The sequence below is a fragment of the Mesoplodon mirus genome, assembly GCF_964341445.2.
Source record: "Mesoplodon mirus genome assembly, chromosome: 14".
NCBI classification, from domain to species: domain Eukaryota; kingdom Metazoa; phylum Chordata; class Mammalia; order Artiodactyla; family Ziphiidae; genus Mesoplodon; species Mesoplodon mirus.
Window position 1 is genome coordinate 24,449,350 of NC_138990.1, and position 24,027 is coordinate 24,473,376.

Consider the following 24,027-nt stretch of genomic DNA (forward strand, 5'->3'; position numbering starts at 1 on the left):
CCAGTGACCAGCAGGAAGTGTCTGCTGAAGGGCTGAGTGGGCATTTTCATTTAAATGTGATTCTTCGGCTCCATACCCGGAAACTGCGAACCTGCATTTCTGAGTTCTCCACAGGTGACTGATGACTGATCCACCAGGCACCTGAATCCCTCTCCTCCAGCACGCAAGGCTGCCCCGCCCGCTGTCACTCAGGATCCGCGTCTCCTTCAGGCACGTGGGGACCCCTCACCACCCACAGACTTGAAAGAGCAAGAAGTGAAGCCTCCTGGGAAACACAAAGGGAAGCCAATGCTAGATGCTTTCTCTTCAGCAGAGAAAATCATCGCTTTACCAGAGCTGGCCCATAACTAGAAGCACAGCATGCCCAAAATTGGTGAGGAGGGTGAAGTATATAGAATTCTTAATTTATTACGCTACCAGAGCTAAAACGCTCATTAATCTGTAGAATGGAAAAACTTTAAAGTTGAGCCTCATCTATTATTAAACCTTCCTGAAGGTCACGTGCAGTGGCAGCTGGACCCAGCGCTGCCCCCTCCTGTGGTGTTTGGTGCAGACGCGGACCCCAGGGAACGACTGGAACGTCAGTAGTGAAACGCAGAGGAACCCTTGGTCCCGTAACAGATTCAGAACAGCGTTGGTCCCGAGCAAAGTCGTTTGGGAATGTGACATCAAAACAAATCTGATTTAGACTTCCGGGTAAGATGGCGGAAGAGTAAGACGCGGAGATCACCTTCCTCCCCACGGATACACCAGAAATACAGCTACACGTGGAACAACTCCTACAGAACACCTACTGAACGCTGGCAGAAGACCCCAGACCTCCCAAAAGGCAAGAAACTCCCCACATACCTGGGTAGGGCAAAGCGGAGAGATTCCCGCACAGAGGATCGGTGCCAACCGGCACTCACCAGCCCGAGAGGCTTGTCTGCTCGCCCGCCGGGGCGCGCAGCGCTGGAAGCTGAGGCTCGGGCTTCGGTCAGAGCGCAGGGAGAGGACTGGGGCTGGCGGCGAGAACTCAGCCTGAAGGGGGCTAATGCGCCACAGCTAGCCGGCAGGGAGTCCGGGAGAACTCTGGAGCTGCCGAAGAGGCAAGAGACTTTTTCTTCCCTCTTGGTTTCCTGGTGCGCGAGGAGAGGGGATTAAGAGCGCTGCTTAAAGGGGCCCCACAGACGGGCGCGAGTCGCGACTGAAAGCGCGGAGCCCAGTGACGGGCGTGGGACGCTGGGGCTGCTGCTGCCACCGCCAAGAAGCCTGTGTGCGAGCGCAGGTCACTGTCCACACCGCCCTTCCGGGAGCCTGTGCAGCCCGCCACTGCCGGCGTCCCGGGATCCAGGGGCGGCTTCCCTGGGAGAACGCACGGCGCGCCTCGGGCTGGTGCAACGTCACGCCGACCTCTGCCGCTGCAGGCTCGCCCCGCACTCCGTGCCCCCCACTCCCGCCCGGCCTGAGTGAGCCAGAGTCCCCGAAGCGGCTGCTCCTTTAACCCTGTCCTGTCTGAGCGAAGAACAGACGCCCTCCGGCGACCTACACGCAGAGGCGGGGCCAAATCCAAAGCTGAGACCCAGGAGCTGTGAGAACAAAGAAGAGAAAGGGAAACCTCTCCCAGCAGCCTCAGAAGCAGCGGATTAAAGCTCCACAATCAACTTGATGTACCCTGCATCTGTGGAATACATGAATAGACAACACATCATCCCAAATTGAGGAGCCCGGAGTCAGTGCTGTGCCTCTGAGGTGGGGGAGCCAACTTCAGGACACTGGTCCACAAGAGACCTCCCAGCTCCACATAATATCAAACGGCAAAAATCTTCCAGAGATCTCCATCTCAACACCAGCACCCAGCTTCACTCAACGACCAGCAAGCTACAGTGCTGGACACCCTATGCCAAACAACTAGCAAGACAGGAACACAACGCCACCCATTAGCAGAGAGGTGTCCTAAAATCATAAAAAGTCCGCAGACACCCCAAAACACACCACCAGACGTGGACCTGCCCACCAGAAAGACAAGATCCAGCCTCATCCACCAGAACACAGGCACTAGTCCCCTCCACCAGGAAGCCTACACAACCCACTAAACCAACCTTAGCCACTGGGGACAGACACCAAAAACAACGGGAACTACGAACCGGCAGCCTGCAAAAAGGAGACCCCAAACACAGTAACATAAGCAAAATGAGAAGACAGAAAAACACACAGCAGGAGAAGGAGCAAGATAAAAACCCACCAGATCTAACAAATGAAGAGGTAATAGGCAGTCTACCTGAAAAAGAATTCAGAATAATGATGGTAAAGATGATCCAAGATTCTATTTCCCAGATCCAAAATCTTGGAAATAGAATAGACAAAATGCAAGAAACAGTTAACAAGGACCTAGAAGAACTAAAGATGAATCAAGCATCGATTAAAAACACAATACATGAAATAAAAAATACTCTAGATGGGATCAATAGCAGAATAACTGAGGCAGAAGAACGGATAAGTGAGGTGGAAGATAAAATAGTGGAAATAACTGCTGCAGAGCAAAATAAAGAAAAAAGAATGAAAAGAACAGAGGACAGTCTCAGAGACCTCTGGGACAACATTAAACGCACCAACATTCGAATTATAGGGGTTCCAGAAGAAGAAGAGAAAAAGAAAGGCACTGAGAAAATATTTGAAGAGATTATAGTTGAAAACTTCCCCAATATGGGAAAGGAGATAGTTAATCAAGTCCAGGAGGCACAGAGAGTCCCATACAGAATAAATCCAAGGAGAAATACGCCAAGACACATATTAATCAAACTGTCAAAAATTAAACACAAAGAAATCATATTAAAAGCAGCAAGGCAAAAACAACAAATAACACACAAGGGAATCCCCATCAGGATAACAGCTGACCTCTCAGCAGAAACTCTACAAGCCAGAAGGGAGTGGCAGGACATAATTAAAGTGATGAAGGAGAAAAACCTGCAACCAAGATTACTCTACCCAGCAAGGATCTCATTCAGATTTGATGGAGAAATTAAAACATTTACAGACAAGCAAAAGCTGAGAGAGTTCAGCACCACCAAACCAGCTTTACAACAAATGCTAAAGGAACTTCTCTAGGCAAGAAACACAACAGAAGTAAAAGACCTACAATAACGAACCCAAAACAATTAAGAAAATGGGAATAGGAACATACATATCGATAATTACCTTAAATGTAAATGGACTAAATGCTCCCACCAAAAGATACAGATTGGCTGAATGGATACAAAAACAAGACCCATATATATGCTGTCTACAAGAGACCCACTTCAGACCTAGAGACACATACAGACTGAAAGTAAGGGGATGGAAAAAGATATTCCATGCAAATGGAAATCAAAAGAAAGCTGGAGTAGCAATTCTCATATCAGACAAAATAGACTTTAAAATAAAGACTACTAGAAGAGACAAAGAAGGACACTACCTAATGATCAAGGGATCGATCCAAGAAGAAGATATAACAATTGTAAATATTTATGCACCAAACATAGGAGCACCTCAATACATAAGGCAAATACTAACAGCCATAAAAGGAGAAATCGACAGTAACACAATCATAGTAGGGGACTTTAACACCCCACTTTCACCAATGGACAGATCATCCAAAATGAAAATAAATAAGGAAACACAAGCTTTAAATGATACATTAAACAAGATGGACTTAATTGATATTTATAGGACATTCCATCCAAAAACAACAGAATACACATTTTTCTCAAGTGCTCATGGAACATTCTCCAGGATAGATCATATCTTGGGTCACAAATCAAGCCTTGGTAAATTTAAGAAAATTGAAATTGTATCAAGTATCTTTTCCGACCACAATGCTATGAGACTAGATATCAATTACAGGAAAAGAGCTGTAAAAAATACAAACACATGGAGGCTAAACAATACACTACTTAATAACGAAGTGATCACTGAAGAAATCAAAGAGGAAATTAAAAAATACCTAGAAACAAATGACAATGGAGACACGACGACCCAAAACTTATGGGATGCAGCAAAAGCAGTTCTAAGAGGGAAGTTTATAGCAATACAATCCCGCCTTAAGAAACAGGAAACATCTCGAATAAACAACCTAACCTTGCACCTAAAGCAATTAGAGAAAGAAGAACAAAAACATCCCAAAGTTAGCAGAAGGAAAGAAATCATAAAAATCAGATCAGAAATAAATGAAAAAGAAATGAAGGAAACGATAGCAAAGATCAATAAAACTAAAAGCTGGTTCTTTGAGAAGATAAACAAAATTGATAAACCATTAGCCAGACTCATCAAGAAAAAAAGGGAGAAGACTCAAATCAATAGAATTAGAAATGAAAAAGGAGAAGTAACAACTGACACTGCAGAAATACAAAAGATCATGAGAGATTACTATAGGCAACTCTATGCCAATAAAATGGACAACCTGGAAGAAATGGACAAATTCTTAGAAATGCACAACCTGCTGAGACTGAACCAGGAAGAAATAGAAAATATGAACAGACCAATCACAAGCACTGAAATTGAAACTGTGATAAAAAATCTTCCAACAAACAAAAGCCCAGGACCAGATGGCTTCACAGGCGAATTCTATCAAGCATTTAGAGAAGAGCTAACACCTATCCTTCTGAAACTCTTCCAAAATATAGCAGAGGGAGGAACACTCCCAAACTCATTCTACGAGGCCACAATCAGCTTGATACCAAAACCAGACAAGGATGTCACAAAGAAAGAAAACTACAGGCCAATATCACTGATGAACATAGATGCAAAAATCCTCAACAAAATACTAGCAAACAGAATCCAACAGCACATTAAAAGGATCATACACCATGATCAAGTGGGGTTTATTCCAGGAATGCAAGGATTCTTCAATATACGCAAATCAATCAACGTGATACACCATATTAACAAATTGAAGGAGAAAAACCATATGATCATCTCAATAGATGCAGAGAAAGCTTTCGACAAAATTCAACACCCATTTATGATAAAAACCCTGCAGAAAGTAGGCATAGAGGGAACTTTCCTCAACATAATAAAGGCCATATATGACAAACCCACAGCCAGCATCGTCCTCAATGGTGAAAAACTGAAACCATTTCCACTAAGATCAGGAACAAGACAAGGTTGCCCACTCTCACCACTCTTATTCAACCTAGTTTTGGAAGTTTTAGCCACAGCAATCAGAGAAGAAAAGGAAATAAAAGGAATCCAAATTGGAAAAGAAGAAGTAAAGCTGTCACTGTTTGCAGATGACATGATACTATACATAGAGAATCCTAAAGATGCTACCAGAAAACTACTAGAGCTAATCAATGAATTTGGTAAAGTTGCAGGATACAAAATTAATGCACAGAAATCTCTGGCATTCCTATATACTAATGATGAAAAATCTGAAAGTGAAATCAAGGAAACACTCCCATTTACCATTGCAACAAAAAGAATAAAATATCTAGGAATAAACCTACCTAAGGACACAAAAGACCTGTATGCAGAAAATTATAAGACACTGATGAAAGAAATTAAAGATGATACAAATAGATGGAGAGATGTACCATGTTCTTGGATTGGAAGAATCAACATTGTGAAAATGACTCTACTACCCAAAGCAATCTACAGATTCAATGCAATCCCTATCAAACTACCACTGGCATTTTTCACAGAACTAGAACAAAAAATTTCACAATTTGTATGGAAACACAAAAGACCCCGAATAGCCAAAGCAATCTTGAGAACGAAAAATGGAGCTGGAGGAATCAGGCTCCCTGACTTCAGACTATACTACAAAGCTACAGTAATCAAGACAGTATGGTACTGGCACAAAAACAGAAAGATAGATCAATGAAACAGGATAGAAAGCCCAGAGTTAAACTCACGGGCATATGGTCACCTTATCTTTGATAAAGGAGGCAGGAATGTACAGTGGAGAAAGGACAGTCTCTTCAATAAGTGGTGCTGGGAAAACTGGATAGGGACATGTAAAAGTATGAGATTAGATCACTCCCTAACACCATACACAAAAATAAGCTCAAAATGGATTAAAGACCTAAATGTAAGGCCAGACACTATCAAACTCTTAGAGGAAAACATAGGCAGAACACTCTATGACATAAATCACAGCAAGATCCTTTTTGACCCACCTCCTAGAGAAATGGAAATAAAGACAAAAATAAACACATGGGACCTAATGAAACTTAAAAGCTTTTGCACAGCAAAGGAAACCATAAACAAGACCAAAAGACAACCCTCAGAATGGGAGAAAATATTTGCCAATGAAGCAACTGACAAAGGATTAATCTCCAAAATTTATAAGCAGCTCATGCAGCTCAATAACAAAAAAACAAACAACCCAATCCAAAAATGGGCAGAAGACCTAAATAGACATTTCTCCACAGAAGATATACAGACTGCCAACAAACACATGAAAGGATGCTCAACATCTTTACTCATTAGAGAAATGCAAATCAAAACCACGATGAGATATCATCTCACACCAGTCAGAATGGCCATCATCAAAAAATCTAGAAACAATAAATGCTGGAGAGGGTGTGGAAAAAAGGGAACACTCTTGCACTGCTGGTGGGAATGTGAATTGGTACAGCCACTATGGAGAACGGTATGGAGGTTCCTTAAAAAACTACAAATAGAACTACCATATGACCCAGCAATCCCACTACTAGGCATATACCCTGAGAAAACCATAATTCAAAAAGAGACATGTACCAAAATGTTCATAGCAGCCCTATTTACAATAGCCCGGAGATGGAAACAACCTAAGTGTCCATCATCGGATGAATGGATAAAGAAGATGTGGCACATATATACAATGGAATATTACTCAGCCATAAAAAGAAATGAAATTGAGCTATTTGTAATGAGGTGGATAGACCTAGAGTCTGTCATACAGAGTGAAGTAAGTCAGAAAGAGAAAGACAAATACCGTATGCTAACACATATATATGGAATTTAAGAAAGAAAAATGTCATGAAGAACATAGGGGTAAGACAGGAATAAAGACACAGACCTACTAGAGAATGGACTTGAGGATATGGGGAGGGGGAAGGGTAAGCTGTGACAAAGTGAAAGAGCGGCATGGACATATATACACTACCAAATGTAAGGTAGATAGCTAGTGGGAAGCAGCCGCATAGCACAGGGAGATCAGCTCGGTGCTTTGTGACCGCCTGGAGGGCTGGGATAGGGAGGGTGGGAGGGAGACGCAAAAGGGAGGGGATATGGAAACATATGTATATGTATAACTGATTAAATTTGTTATAAAGCAAAAAATAAAAAAAAATCCTTTAAAAAAAAAAAAAAACAAATCTGATTTAGTCTGTTAAGGATTAGAGTTCCACCTTTACATAATTTAATGAAAACAAACAAAGAAACAAACACCTCGGGAAGGTAGCAGCATATAAAATTACCAAGCAAGTTTATAACAACGCTTCACACTCTAACCACTGAGCAAGTTATGATTCCTGTAACTTTATGGTAATATTTTCAGTCTTATCTCTGACTCCCGACAAGAACTTTCATGCTTCCTTTACAAGATATTTTCCTAAGTTTAGTCATTCCAAAACTTTCATCAGGATAAAAAACAACAGCTTTGTAGTTTATTTAATATGATTCATAGTCCAGGTTTTTAAAATAATAATCAATACTCTTTCACCTTCTTCACATAAATACAAAAATAAAACCAAATCATGAGAGACTTTTCCTTTGGTTACTCACTTCACCAGATGCTGAAGTCCTGGGCTTCTGCCCTATGTCCTCCCTTCTACTCAAACTCCCTGAGTCGGATAAGGACAAGACCTCCGAGAGCAGCATGGAAAGCAGAGTCATTAATCGTAGCAGGTGGCACTACCTCACGATGTGGGAGACTCTCTGTCACCCTGGGCAGACAGAGAGGCCCGCCCACCTCCCTCCCTGGCTGCTCACCTGAGCGGCTTGTTCTCGGGGCCCGTGTCGGTGAGGCCCATCTCCTCCAGCTTGCGGCGCCGGTACAGCTCGTAATGCCTCGTGTGCGTCTCGTCTCGCAGATCCTCCATGTTCGTACAGATGAGCATCTCCCGGAGCTTGACAGAGTCGCAGTGGCTTTCATTTTCCACTAATAGCGGGAAAACAGAAAACAGCAACACCGATTTTTAATCCTGACATATAATTAGTATTTGTTGAATGGACGAGTCAATGAAAACATGTTTGAAATAACCCAAACAGCAAAATGATCAGTCTGATTAACAGCTACAGTTGTTTCATACAAGTAACCAAGGAAGCAATTCCTGTATTACACACACCGAATTATAGGTGATATTGATTAACAGAGGTTTGCTTAAATTTAGTAGCCAAGGATAAACAGGAAATAGGAAAGAAATACATTCTATTCTGTACCGTATGCTCCAATCATTTCACTAGCATTTTGTTAGCAGTTTATAAACCATCCTCAGGACATTTCACATACCGCCTGAAAAGAGTATGTAATATTTTTTCACTAAAACTTCAAGGTGGTAAACTGCACACTCGAGAAAACCATCTGTGCCTGCTGTAAACATCAAATTCTTGTCACACAATGCCACATTTGTGATACTGAGTCACATATGTTACTGTGACCAATAGTTTTAAGTACAATTATTGCCTTTATATTTTCTATACATTAAAAATGTTAAGTTTTGTCAATATTTTCCACTAATTACAAAATTTGTCAATTTTAAAAAAGCAGCACTGGGAAACCAGTACCAGCAGGGGTAATCCATTCCCCATTAGTTGGCATCATGAATGAATGAGCCAGACAGTGCTAATAACTTACTCATTGTAGAGGCAGATAAATGCTAAAAATTTTTAGTTGGCTTACTGGTTTGGGAAATAGTTGGCAATACTTTGATGAGTAAAAATATATAAATTTACAAAGTGGTTTATTGTGTCACAGAATTATCTAGTACTTAGTTTACATACTATGTTTAAACAATACTATTTACACTCAAATTTTGTTCAAAGTACCCGACCAGTGCTTCCCGCCTTCTGAACGTCCTGGTGCACCTGGGCAGGTAACGTGATCTAAGACAGGAAGTAGGGAGGCCGTGCCTGGCCTCTGCAGACGTGGCTAAAACAGAACAGAGCCAACCCTTCTGACAGCCAATCATAACCCCAAATCAGCATCACCTCCTAGAACGCATTAAATGCAGCTTTCAGGCTGTCAGGTAGCGCACGTATCCTCGTTCATCCCCTTTACCTTGTACGATGCCCCAAGGGTACTGGCGAGCTCTGACCATCTTATTTCCAACCTTCACCTCATCCATACTTCCTACCACAGCAAACGGCAGGTGTCCCTGGAAAGGAGCCAGAACATCAATCACATCTCACACCAGTAAAAACAGAGAAGAGAAAATTTACTAAATAACAAATGTGTTAAAGCCAAAAGACCTGCTGTGCCTCAGCTTTTAAAACGTGCCCTGTGAACATGTGTTCACAGCTGTTCACGTGTATGCCAACTGTTCTACAGAGTCATCTTCAGGCCCTAGAGAGAGAATTATTTACTGAGCAGGCCCCACACGTATTCCTATTTTGCTGCCAGAATACAAAAACAGAATTCATTTCCCTCACAAGTATCATTTCCCTCATTATTATCTTGGTCCTAAAAGACAAAGATAACGTTGAGGAAATCACACACACACACACACACCCCCCCTATGGAACCAAAGTGTATATATATATAGTGCATATCTACATATATAACACTAATATAAAATAATATTTAAGTCCCAAACTAATGCTAAATACAAATGTTATAGAAATTTAGAGGAGGGAGAGGTCTCTTTGGGCAGGAAGACAACCCAAACTGGAGACGGATCGAGCAGAATAGGAAGAGCTAGCAGAGTAAGGAGAAGATTTTGAACAAAGATAAAGGAGCCGGATTTAATGGCAGTGAGTAGACTGTCCTGTCTGAAGCTGAGGATTAATGTAGGGAAAAAGTCTAATGTAAACAGTATTATGTTTAATATTTAATAATTGACAATATTTAGTTTCTTAATTGCACCCCTCTGAAAACTTATTCCAGGTGGGCACAAAAAACAAAATTAGATACAAAGACAGTTTAACGCACAGGAATTAATATCACTTCCTTTACATTAGTCAGCTTTCTATATGAACAAAGTATGAAAAAATCAGAAAAGCAAAAGGAGAGAAATGGAACAAACAGGTACTGAATGTCACTGTGTCAGGCAGTAAACAAAGCTGTATCCTCACAACAACCCTTAAGACAGGTATTATTAACCCAATTTCATAGATAAGTTAACAGTCTCAGGGAGGTTAATAATTCCCACAAGAACACATGGTAAAGTCTGACTCCAAAACCCATGATCTGTCAAAATATAACCAAGTATTTAAGAAATTTGGTAGCCTCCCTCAAGTAGCACAAAGAACTTAGTCATCCTCAATCATATTAAGTTATGTATAATTAAAATATACTAAATATATTCTATATTAAAATATAAAAAAGTTATGTGAATATTTCATATGTACCTGTGACCCTGTAAGGGAGAATGAGCTTCAGTACCAGACTAGAAAGCTCTCCTTAAAGATTTTAAGATCCTAAAGCATTCTGAGGGAGGCCATAACATCTTCTCATGTTCTTAAAGACAGGACAGAAAGGAATCTTTCTAAGGCAATTAAATATGGTTCCACAAAAGATGAATCCCGGTCTCACAGATGTATCACTTCATTTAGGTGAAAGTAGGGAGGAAAGAAAAATGCTCAAAAATATATTCTCATTATACTTTTCCAACTCTAGAAAATAAAACATTTCCCTACACTGGACTCTCAAAATTCACCTTGTTTTGGAAGAGGTGAAAATACATTAGTAGCAGTGTTACTTACTTATAAATCACTTTTTTCATATGTAAAACAAATAATATTCAGTTAAAAGCTTACATTCATTGAAGAATTGATTTTAGCAATAGTTTCATCATCTGTTGGGAACTGGTATATCTGAACACCATTGCTGACCAATTCACTCATGAGCTTGATCTTAAACTTCTGTAATTCAGTTTTAGAAATTGTATCTGCTTTGGCAATCACTGGTATAATGTTCACCTATTAAGAATAAAGAGAAACAAAATCTCATAATTGAGGATTTATTTTTTAATCCTGAAGTTTTTGCATTCAAAACCACTCAGTCCCTGACAAATTTCCTTGACCTAGATCAGAGGACAGGCAAACTACAGTCCACTCACTGCCTGTTTACATAAATAAAGAGTTACTGGAACACAGCTAGGCCCATTCATTACACATTACATATTTCCTGTGGCCACTTTCATTCTATAATAGCAGAAGTGAGTAGTTGTATCAGAGGCCCATGACCTGCGAAGCCTGAAGTATTTACTACCTGGCCCTTCACAGGAAAAGCTTGCCGACTCCTGACGTAGAATCATTGGCTTCATTTTTACCAGATACTTGTATACAACCACTCCTACAAATGCTGGCTTTACGACAACTGCTTTTAAAAAGCAGAGCTCTGGCACTTCCCTGGTGACAACAGTGGTTAAGAATCCGCGTGCCAATGCAGAGGACACGGGTTCAAGCCCTGGTCCGGGAAGATCCCACATGCCGCGGAGCACCTAAGCCCGTGCGCCACAACTACTGAGCCTGCGCTATAGAGCCCTCAAGCCACAATTACTGAGCCCACGTGCCACAACTACTGAAGCCCATGTGCCTACAGCCTGTGCTCTGCAACAAGAGAAGCCACCACAATGAGAAGCCCGCGCACCGCAACGAAGAGTAGCCCCCACTCGCCGCAACTAGAGAAAGCCTGCGGGCAGCAACTAAGATCCAACGCAGCCATCCACCCATCCATCCATCCATATATACATACATAAATAAAGCACAGCTCTTATAAAGTTCATCTTTCATCTGAATTCAGGTTTAGAAATCTCACATTTTCTTCTCTCAGTCTCTGACAATTCCATGATACACAAAATAAAAAAAATGTAAGCCGTGAGCTGAAATCAGCTGCATAATTCATTAAGAATTTTTTATTTCTTAATACTCGAGGCACTAAGTAATCAGGGTGACTGATCTCAGCAGACCTACGGAACAGGCCAAGGGCCTCCTTCTGCCTCTCATTTAAGCAGGTCCCTTTTCCCAATGACTTCATCTGACCTGCACCCTATTGTCAGACTCTTACCCAGATGTTGAAAGAAGGAGATTTTACGAATACCAACTAAAAACATTCACGACTCAAAGGAATAACTTTCTCAGCATTATTTTTTTTAATTATTTTATTTTATTTTTGGCTGCGTTGGGTCTTCGTTGCTGCACGCAGGCTTTCTCTAGTTGCACCGAGCGGGGGCTGCTCTTCGTTGCGGTGCACGGGCTTCTCATTGCGGTGGCTTCTCTTGTTGCAGAGCACAGGCTCTAGGCGCATGAGCTTCAGTAGTTGTGGCACATGGGCTCAGCAGCTGTGGCTCGCGGGGCTCTAGAATGCAGGCTCCGTAGTTGTAGCATACGGGCTTAGTTGCTCCGTGGCATGTGGGATCTTCCCATATCAGGGATCGAACCCGTGTCCCCTGCATTGGCAGGTGGATTCTTAACCACTGTGCCACCAGGGAAGTCCCCCTTTCTCAGCATTATTTAAAAGTCCTGTCACTGGCCCAAGAGGAAGAGATGTGGGGTCCTGAAGACCAACTGACCTGCGACGCTAGTTCTGTATGATTAATGTCCCCACCAAAGAGTGATATCTCCACAAATTCAGGGGTTTATAGGTTTTTTGGGTTATTAGTTTGTTTTTAGTGAAAGACTTCAGGCTAAGTAGTCATGTGTGTCAAGAGAGAGAGCTATCAATGTAATTTTCAGAATGAAAGTGAAAACTAAATACCATAATTCCTTTTCTATTCTTAAATGTATTTTTCTTCTCCAATTTCACACTGATATACTGTGCACATTTGGATTTATTGGTCTTAAATACGTTCCAAAGGAGGTAAAGATTTTTCCAACTATCCATGAAATAAACTTTTCAGCAATTGTGGGTAAACAGCTTTGAAGATAAATTAGTCAAAGTATATAAAAATTTGATGCCAAGTTCTTGATTTTGGTATCATATAATATTGATACATAGATATTCAATAAATTATGCCAAGTTAGTAACTTCTAATTGATTCCACTATTAATAGCAGAAGCAGGCCAGTGTACATACCTGACATTAAGCTTTTTCACTGTAGCATATGCGCCTGAAACTGACCTTTGCTGAGGCATCTATTTCAAAGACATCCATTTGAATAAACCCACTGCAGCTGTGGACATAGCAACTGGCTACCATCAGGTAAGGAACCGGGCAGCCCTGCCTGGAGGACCCTCTTTCAGAAAGCCTAGATGGCTGAGCCTGGAGCGACCTGCCTCTCCCTTGCCAGCCCCAATTCGCACGCTAGTGCTTTAAAGTCACCACCAAAGGGGGAACCTGTGAAACCCCAGATGCCTCACCCTCAGACCCTGATAGAGGCTGAGCCCAGGTTCACGACCCCTCCCTCCCTCCCCCCGATTCTCACCCCACCGTGTGGCCTTGAGTGTGCTGTGTGCCCTCAGGACCCGTAGGGACAACCCTTGCTCCTCGGAGTCCCCTGAGGCTTGTTGCTGATGTGCATCCTGGGACCCTAAGAACCAAGAGGGCCGGCCCAGCCATGACAGTGGCCCTGGCGGAGGGGGACGTGGCACCACCCGCACAGGAGGTAACTCTCCATGTGGAGGGAGCCGCGGAGCCCTGTAGTAAGAACAGGACACACTGTCGATTTAGTCCACCCTCACACCTGCCTTCAAGGTAGATACTCTCCTGGTTCTGGTTTAAGAGGCAGGGAGACGGACGCTCGGAGGGTAGAAACCTGCCAGGAACAAGGGGCGATTAGGTGGCAGAGCGAGTACTGCAGGCACCTCTGCCGCCACCAGACAAGCGCAGCCTGAGACAGAGCTGTGCGCTCTTGCGTTTATGTCCGTTGAATAAGATGGGTTTCCTGTATCAGACTCAACTAGGAAAACAACCGGCTAAATGGTTAGAACATCCGATCAGGTAAACAGACTCTTACATGAGCTTCCTCCAGGCCCGTCACAGCCTGGGGACTGCGGTGCTGGTCAGAAGCCAGCCTGTCTCTGCACCGACGCTGCACCCGCTGGCCCGCATGCCTTCCACACCGACTTCCGTACTAGAAAGCAGCAGTGGCCAGATGCCCTTGCTTTCCCAGTCCTAGATCACGAAATGCTCAGCCAGGTAACGGAGCTGCATTCCTCACACCATCAGAGGTCACAGGAGAACCCTGGAGACTTTTTTAGTATAAGACACTAGTCTTTAACTATCTTTTAAACAAATTAAAAAAATCTGAAGTGAGTTAATTTGTGGATACTATTTTTTACAGCTCCCTGAATTTATACATAGCTCACTGGCTCAGAAATTCAAAAATAGGTTTTCTGGATATGGTTGAAATAAAAATGTAATTTACTGTAATATGTGGTGAGACTTTAGACCTTGATCTTCATCAGTGAGCTGCTTCTAACTTAATAGTGTCATACAGTAAAGTTAGTGTCAAATAAATTCTATAGTTAAATGAAAATGAATACCCATATTCTGGCATGCAATTTAATCACTAAAAAAGGACTAAAATTTTATGTTAATGCTTTTTCTTTGCATCTCATCTCCCAAACTGAATTTCTCTGGAAAATATCCTAAAATTGAAAATTATCAAATGTTTTTAAAATGCACAGAATAAGAGTTATGACATATATACATATCATAAAGATATTTTAATAGTTCCAAGTGAATGAACTTGGAACTATTAAAATGAACTGAAGCACGATGGTTGGTCCTTTTCCAAACCCACCCTGCTGTCCAGGCTCTTCATGGTCAAGAGATCCAGTGTCTTCAGAGAGTGGCCTGTCGGGGAGATGAAGTAGAGGCACACGTGGATGCGAGAGTCATGGTAGTTAAAGAGGGAGCGTTTGATTTTCAGCTCTTCTTGGAGGTAGGCCTCAAACTGAGCATCGATGTAGTCAACAATGGGTTGGTAGCTGAAAAAACAATTATTTAAATATTTAATACAATATATTCACGATACCTTAATAAGGTATATGCATAAATCTAAAGTTTGAGATCTGTATTTTTACCAGTGAACAGTTGCTATCTATGCTAAACAGATAACTTAAGTAATAAAACAATGTGCAAACGTGCAGGTACAAAGGCAGTACTTTGAAACTATCAGAACAACCTGTGCTTTAAACCATTTTATAGAAACAACACCGAACATACACTAATTCCCTCTCACACTCATTCACACGCTGGAGCCCTTCTGGCACGGCTTCCCACACTTGCCAGGCTGCTGAAGGAGGTTAGGCGTCTAATTGCAACCAAACTGGACATGGCATATTATTCTGCTGAGAGAAGGCATGAGTATCAACAACTTAAAAGATACTTAAGTCAAATTCCATGACTCCCTGCTTCTGAAATCGGATTGTGAGGCGTGGAAAGCATTAACATAGTAAGGAGGAAGGGCACGCCCATGCGGAAGCGCCTAACTGGTGACGCAGGCATGACTTTATTCTCATTTACTTACAAGCAAGGGAAAGCCTGTCGCAGCCGACACGCGAGTCCTTGCCTGGACCCTCCTCCCGCCTGGCGCGCCTGCCCCCACAGCTGTTCCCGGCTGTTCACCCTTCAGGGTGCAGCTCACAGCACGGTGCACTGCAGACAATAGTCTGTGAACGGCCTGCTTCATTTCGGTATGCTAAATCACTGTCTGTGGACCTCAATTTTCTATGCGTAACTATTCTCATCAGGCAAATCTGGGCTTCCAAGTGAAAAAAGCAGCCAACGGATCCTCTCAAATTCCCTGGACACCTTTACACTTATACCTGTAGCCCCCAAATGGAGCAGTAACTGTGCAGCTGAGGTACTAATAAATGTGCATTCAGTGGAACGCCTGGCCCTGCCAGTCCTCGAGGATCATCACCTCCTTCTTTCAAACTCATAGAACCCCTGCTGTCCCCAGGCAGACGGCACGCAGTTGGGGACAGAGACAGGACCTTACGCTTCTGTGCTCTCCACACAACAACACAACAGCACACCTTCACCACATCAGATGTACTATTGGGGACACCATCCTTGGGAAACTGGTCTAAATGTGACCCAACGTGATGCCATCCCCCAAATAATCAAACAGTAAAAATTAATCTGTAAGTACATATTTAACATAAAATTTCCAAAGAAGCTTCTATTAATGACTTAAAACAGATCAATTATAAATAGCCATAAACACTCCTCTATCTGAATGCTTTGCATAATGCCTGTCATAAATGAAAACCATAAACATTTTTTGTTAAATAAATAATAACATTAGAAATTCTTCCACAGTATTTTCCTCTAGGCTTTCCACAGTATTTCCAGTTCCTTGCAGGTTCGATCTTCAATGAAATGAAAGACACTGGCTTAAAATACAAAAACCACCTCCTTTCTCAAAGTACTCATAAAGGGTAAGGAAGTAACCACGTCAAAACTGAAGGGAGTAGAAACAGGGAGGCGAGCAGAGGACCAGAGTGAGCTTGGTAAATGGGCCAAATCCAGCCATATTCCTTTGTTATTCATAGTCTGAGGCTGCTTTTTCGCTACAAGCAGAGTAGTTTGGACAGAGGCCGTAGGTTCTGCAAAGCTTGAGATATTTACTTCTCTGGCCTTTACAGAAAAGGTGTACCAGCCCCTGCACTAAAAACATCAGTGCTAGTTTCATCCTGAGGCCAGTTTGTCAATGTGGTTCTTCGGCTTTGCTCCCAAAGGATTTGCGGGACAAGAAGGAAGAAAGCAAAGTCCAGGTCCACACAGGAGACTGCCTCCCCACACTGGGCTGAGGTCCTCAGATCTACACCTTCAGTGCAGGAATGAGCTAGAAGTAAACCCGCAGTTCCTCCCCTCTCCCCAAGGATCTGAGGGAAGGTTGCCCTGGCACTAAATGAAGTTGGGAAAATAAACGGAGAGGGAGAACCAGCCTCAAGAACTTGTGGCCACGGGGTCAGCCCTCACACGAATCCACGGCCCGGGTTCACACATAGCCTCTGATTCTGAGAACCTCAAGCCACTAAACTAGGATCCTGAGTATTAACACCCAGAGGGACCTAATGTAAGCAAATCCAAATCTGTTCTGAGTATCTCTGCAAATAACTTTTCAAAGACCATGAGAACGCTAATAAAAAACAACCAAGCATATAGGGGAGAAAAGGCACAATGAATAAGAACCAAAGGAAAAAACAAACATCAGTACAGTAACTACAAAATTGCAATGTACTGGAGTTATAAGATATAGTTACAAAATAGAGACAAAAGAAATAGAAATAAAGGCGAACTTGAATATATGTGCTGGGAATAGTAAAGTAACAAAAAGTGATCCTACAGATATGAATATGAACCACACAGAATGTACAGATTTGAAAACTATAATAACCAGAATGAAAAACTCATGGATTAGTTTAAAAGCATATTGGACACAGCTAAAGAGAGAATCAGTATACTGGAGGATAAATCCAAACTAATTATCCAGAAAACAACAGAGAGAAGAAAAAAAAAGATAAACCTATAGAAGAGAGATTAATAAACACAGAAGACACAACGAGAAGGTCTAACATACATTTTTACACCGTTTCAGAAGGGGCAGAAACAGCATCTGAAGAGATGATGTCTCAGATTTTTTAAAAGAACTGATGATACTGTTCAGACTCAAGAAGTCAAACAAATCACAATCAGGATAAATTATAAATAAATAAAAACCTAGACATATCATGGTAAAACTGGAGAACAACAAAAACAAAGATCTTAAAAGCACTGGAGGAAAATAAGGAGGATACTCTTAAGGGGAAGACAGACTGACAGCTGCCTTCTCAGCAGTAAAAACAGAAGCCAGGAGACAGTGGAATGGTATCTTCAATGGGAGGAAAGAAAATACATGCCCACCCAGAATTGTATACCCAACTAAAATTTCAAGTATGAGAGTAAAACAGAAAAATTTGGTTAAGAGGGTAGTAAATACTGGCTATACAAAATGATAATAATAATGTCTTGTGTGGTTAGGAAAAAGAGAGAGAAAACATGACAGGGTAAGTTGGCGGGGTGGGGGGGGGAGGTTAACAGTTTAACTCTTCAAAATTCCATTTTATTGTCTATTTGTATCATCGAGGACAAGTACAAATATTAATTAACCTTAAACCTTGATTAGGTTAGAGATTATGTTTGTAATTTCTAGGGTAACAACTACAAGAATAGAAATCAAGCAAGAAAGGAAAAAGAAACATGGAACTCGTGACAAACAGAAAACTCAAAATAAGATGGTAAATTTAAACCTAAAATATCAGTAAATATATTACCTGTGAATGGACTAAGCACACAATTAAAAATAAATATTGTCACAGTGGATTTTAAAAAAGAAAACCATATGCTTGATCAGAAGCACATCTAAAACACAAGAGTACCCAGAGGCTGGAGTGAAGGAACAGAAGAACACGCCTCCACAAGAAAGTGACGTCTGACAACACAGAAGCCTCACAAGAGGAAAAGGTCGCTACATAGTGATAAAAGTGTCTATTCTTCAGGGTAAAATAAAAGAAAAAATTAAAAGTTAATTGAAATTGGAAATATCAATACTGCATACCAAAATTTGTGGGATGCAGCCACAATTAGAGGGTAAGTATGGGTAAAGCCATACTTAGAGGGTAATTTATAATCTTAAATACATAAGGCTGAGAATCAGTGAGAAATCAGAGCAAATTAGATCAAAATCCAAAGAAAAGTAATTACAGATATAAGAGCAGAAATTAATAAAATAGGAAAAACAGTAAGTATAAAATTGATAGGATCGACAAAGCCAAGATTTGAAAAGACCAAGTAAACTTACCACATTTTGTCGAGGCTGACCAAGGAGAAAAGAAACAAGCACAGATAACCAGTACCAGGAAAGGAGGTGTAGATGTCATTACATATGATGAAGACAATGAAAATATATTAGAAGAATATTATCAACATCTTTAAGTAAATATATTTGGGAATCTGGATGAAACAGATGCCTGGAAAATTGTAGCTTTTCAAAACTGTCTCAAAAAACAACTCCAAATTGTCCTATAATCATTAAAGAAAATTAATTAATAACTCAAAATCTCAGAAAACTCCAGGCCCAGATGGTTTTACTGGCAGGTTCCACCAATCATTCCAGGGAAGAATAACTCTAATCTTACACAGAATTTTCCAAAAAACAGAGTGTAAAACTCCCAAAACTCATTTTAGAAGGTTAACATAACCTTTATTTAAAAAAAAAAAAAAAAAAAGGATAGTATAAGATACTGGTTGAAACCTCACTTATAGACATAACATGCAAAAATACTAAAAGGAAAAAAAAAATCAGATACAGCACAATATAAAAAGAATACCAAATGGTATCCAAGACTGCCAGGTTAATTTACCAATAAAAAGTCAGTTACTGTAATTCATCTTTTTAAAGATTAAAGGAGAGAAATTACAATCTTTTCCACAGAATACAAAAAAAATCTGATAATAATATGTATTCATGATTTAAAAAAAACAACTCTTACTAATAACATAAAGTAACTTCCTTATTCTAACTGAAGAAAAGAAAGCAGCATAATTCAGGGCCAAAAGGAAGCTTTTCCTTTGGAGTCAGGGCAAGGCAAAGATGCCCACTATCTCCACTGACTCCAGTGGAGTACTGCCAGTCCCAGTGCAGTCAGGTATTAAAATGCGAGAAAGGAAGTAAAGACCACTGTCTTCAGCCATGCTGGAGGAGCAGCAACTGGATCCACACCCCGCCCCCACCCCGGCCCAGACAAAATATATGGAAAGGGGGTTTCAGACACAGGACAACAGGCAGTAAAAATGCTGATCACTGGGAGGGAGATGAATAAGGGGAGTCTACAGCCTCCCAGCCCACTGCCTGCAGACAAGTTTCTGGGGCCCAGCACAAAAGAGGGCACAAAGCCTGGCAGACCCACTGAGGACGGAGGAGAGACAGGCGCTCAGGGAGGCTAAAGCACCAAGACTTCACCAGAGGGCACTGGGGAGAAGGCACAGTACCGGCCACAGGAGAAAGCACTGCCCCGGGGGAGCCCCTGGGGAAGAAGTGGCCTGCAGGGCACGTGAGGGGACTCAAGGCTGTGGACATTTCTTTAACTGTCGTGGTGGTGGGTAGGAACTACACATTTGTCAAAAGTAACTAAATTGTACACTTAAGCAAACAATGCATTGTATTATTCTATGTAAATTATACAGCAATAGGGCTTCCTTGGTGGTGCAGTGGTTAAGAATCCGCCTGCCAATGCAGGGGACACGGGTTCAATCCCTGATCCGGGAAGATCCAACATGCCGCGGAGCAACTAAGCCCTGCGCCACAACTACTGAGCCTGCGCTCTAGAGCCCGCGAGCCACAACTACTGAGCCTGCACTCTAGAGCCCAGGCTCCGCAACAAGAGAAGCCACTGCAATGAGAAGCCCGTGCACCGCAAGGAAGAGTGGCCCCCGCTTGCTGCAACTAGAGAAAGCCCGCGCGCAGCAATGAAGACCCAACGTGGCCAAAAATAAAAACCAAATAAATAAATAAATAAATATACAGCAATAAAACTTATTTAAAAAGAAGAAACAGAAGAATTAGAAAGGAGGAATATGCCATTATTTGCAGATTATACTATAACATACATAGAAAACCTAAACAAATTTAGAGACGAGTTATTGGAATTAATCAGAGAATTCACAGAAGTGGCTATATGCAAGATCAATTATATTTCCATACACCAAATAGAAAATGAAATATTTGTAAAAGATACCATTTACAAGATCATCGAAACTACCATATATCTAAGAATAAATGTAAGTGATTTCTACACAGAAAAGGCCTTTGCCTCCTCCACCGACCTGCTTCCTTCAGAAAGCCGACAAAACTGTTTCCTGAAATCTAAAGCAGAACACACAAGTGTTCTGAACAGGCTAACACATAAAGACAGTCAATGATGCAACATATTTTCCCTCTAAAGCAAACTTTTAGGACCTAGGAAGCTACCTCTAATAATGAAAATATATAACTTTCAAAAAGGAGAAAGAACAAAAAGTCATTGCTTTGCCCCAGTCTATTTCCTCCTTTTATAGTTTAAATTTCATATAGAATCTATAATCAATCTTTATAATACCATAGGAGGGGCTTCCCTGCTGGTCCAATGCTAAAGTCCACCTGCCAATGTGGGGGACGCAGGTTCGATCCTTGGTTGGGAACTAAGATCCCACAGGTCGCAGAGCAACTAAGCCTGTGCACCGCTCTACTGAGCCCGCGCACCTCAACGAGAGAGCCCGCGTGCTGCAAACTACAGAGCCCACGTGCTCTGGAGCCCATGCACCACAACTAGAGAGAGAAACCTCACACGCCACAACAAAGAGCCTGCGGACCGCAACTAAGACCCGTCACAGCCCCCCCAAAAATAATAAAAATAAATACATAAATAAATAAAATTTAAAAAAAGAATAATTATAATACCATAGAAATAATGCCAAAAGTAGTGACCTAATATAAAATACAATTAAAAATTTCATTATCAAACCTTTCCTGCAATGCTTAATAATGTACCTGGCTAACTTAGTTAGAATTTCACAAAACAATTCATGCACCATGGATTTGGCGATTATATATTAGCCATATATGCCTTTTTTTTTTTCTCAACAAGACAAGTCTTGCCTGAAAATTAGTTAAAATCACTTAATATACACCAAATTGTCATATCAGGAAATAACTATTTTTGCTGAAACACACATTTAAAAAATGTGATTCAAATTACTCTAAAGAAATTAGACAACTGGATAGAAAAATGTCAATTTGTTAAAATAATAAAATATTGCTTAATTATTTAAAAAATTTAAGTCTGGAAGGAAAGGCATGGGTTTCCACAGTTGAAAATCAAATCACAGCACATAGGGCAAGAAGGCAGATATCCTGAAATAAGAAAAACCTATTTTATTACAAGAGGAAAGCATGTACCTCTCTTCTTTGTTTATTTGGTCACCAAATCCCACTGTATTCACGATGGTCAATTTCAATCGAACGTTACTTTCCTGGAGTTCATATGTCTGTGCTTTAAGTCTAACATGTGGGTAAAAATGTGAGGATTCATGGTCTTCAAACTTCGTATTAAATAATGTGTCAATCAGCGTTGATTTTCCAATTCCAGTCTCCCCTGAAAGAAATGAGGTACATCTTCACAGGTGCACAGGATGGATGAAGAAAAACAGAACAGTAAACTCTTACAGTGGTTTCACGGATCCCAATATTTCAAATACTTCAAAGGCTGGATTGTCCCTGAAATAAATACATGCTAAGGCTGGTCCACTGAGTCACCAGCAGAGCATAAAAATGAATCACATGTGCTAAGTTACTCAGAACTCTGAAGAAAGCACTGAAATGTTTAAAGAACAAACAAAAAGTTTAAAGCAGTACAGCTAAGAAAACCAAAACTGAAAGAATTTAAATAACTGAAAAAAAATCTGTAATCATGATCTTAAGTTGCTAACGTGGGCACCATGCTTCTCATGACAAGAAGGAAGTGAGCACAGGAACAGAAAGGAAGAATCTAGGAGGGCTTGGCACTTACCCACGCAGAGAATATTAAAGCAGAAGCCTTGCTGAATTGATCTGTTGACCAGCTGATCAGGCAGACTCTCAAAACCAACATGGCCAGACATGGCTAAAGAACGAGTATTTTCTTTTTTTTGCTGAAAGGAAACAAAAACAACGGCAACAGTTTTTAAAGTTTTACTAAAACAGGATATAGGCACATTAGAGATAAACATAATTTATCAGAAAAAAAATTAAAGACTTTTTTATCATTATACCTCCCCCAAGATACAACTGGTTAAGTCTGTGAGAAACCTGTGTCCAGACCCTTGAAACACATATTTCTTATTATCTTCCTATGATGAGAGTCCAGCACTACTTATGACATAAAAATATTTGATTTCCCAAAACAGGAAAATACTCAAGTAAACTACGGCATAATCATTCACAAAATGAAGTGTGTAAAAGTCATGAAAGATTGGCTTCCCTGGTGGCACAGTGGTTGAGAATCTGCCTGCCAATGCAGGGGATACGGGTTCGAGCCCTGGTCTGGGAAAATTCCACATGCCGCGGAGCAACTGGGCCCGTGAGCCACAACTACTGAGCCTGCGTGTCTGCAGCCTGTGCTCTGCAACAAGAGAGGCCGCGACAGTGAGAGGCCCGTGCACCGCGATGAAGAGTGGCCCCCGCTTGCCACAACTAGAGAAAGCCCTCACACAGAAACGAAGACCCAACACAGCCAAAAATAAATAAATAAATAAAATTTAAAAAGTCATGAAAGATGTTTTTGATAAATGTTTAAGAACTTAAATTTTCACATTAAAATGTCAAGTGAGGGCTTCCCTGGTGGCGCAGTGGTTGAGAGTCCATCTGCCGATGCAGGGGACATGGGTTCGTGCCCCGGTCCGGGAAGATCCCACATGCCGCGGAGAGGCTGGGCCCGTGAGCCATGGCCGCTGAGCCTGCGCATCCGGAGCCTGTGCTCCGCAAAGGGAGAGGCCACAACAGTGAGAGGCCCACGTACCGCAAAAAAAAAAAAAAAAAAAAGTCAAGTGAAAGAGGTACAGTATGAAATTACAGATACAGTTCCAGTCCCCAGTAACTTATGTCACACCCACCTCCTTGCTAATAACAACTACAATCAGTTCCTTCAGTCACTGAGACACACACATCTGCTAGCTTTTCCCGAGGGCAGACCCCGGTCACTGCCGCACAAGCAGACAGAGTGCAGGATGGAGGTAAGAGTCTCACTGGGGTCAGAAGCCAGTGGAGACAAGGGCAGGCAGGTCAGCTGAAAACTCAAAGGGAAAATCCCAGAAAGGAGCGAGTCCAGCCTTTGCATACACACCATCAAATCTTTGGCTGAGTGCTGAACTGCACACGTATGGGGGAAATGGGAACTGGAAGGAGCCAAACAGAGTTT

The 24,027-nt window shown here is 41.5% G+C and overlaps 1 protein-coding gene across 3 annotated transcripts in view; it reads right to left on the bottom strand.

The window, feature by feature from the left end:
• The window catches only part of SEPTIN10 (septin 10), a 62,149-nt gene that overhangs the window by 14,722 nt on the left and 23,400 nt on the right, over positions 1-24,027 (bottom strand). For 2 of the 3 annotated variants that reach the window (XM_082641966.1, XM_082641968.1), the window contains 6 exons: positions 22,642-22,762; positions 22,032-22,227; positions 14,847-15,033; positions 10,918-11,079; positions 9,221-9,317; positions 7,933-8,101 (listed from right to left, as the gene is read on the bottom strand). In XM_082641966.1, the coding sequence (XP_082498092.1) occupies positions 7,933-8,101; positions 9,221-9,317; positions 10,918-11,079; positions 14,847-15,033; positions 22,032-22,227; positions 22,642-22,762 (932 nt within the window). The remainder of the gene's footprint in view (positions 1-7,932; positions 8,102-9,220; positions 9,318-10,917; positions 11,080-14,846; positions 15,034-22,031; positions 22,228-22,641; positions 22,763-24,027) is intronic. The other variant, XM_082641967.1, reaches the window with a different exon arrangement.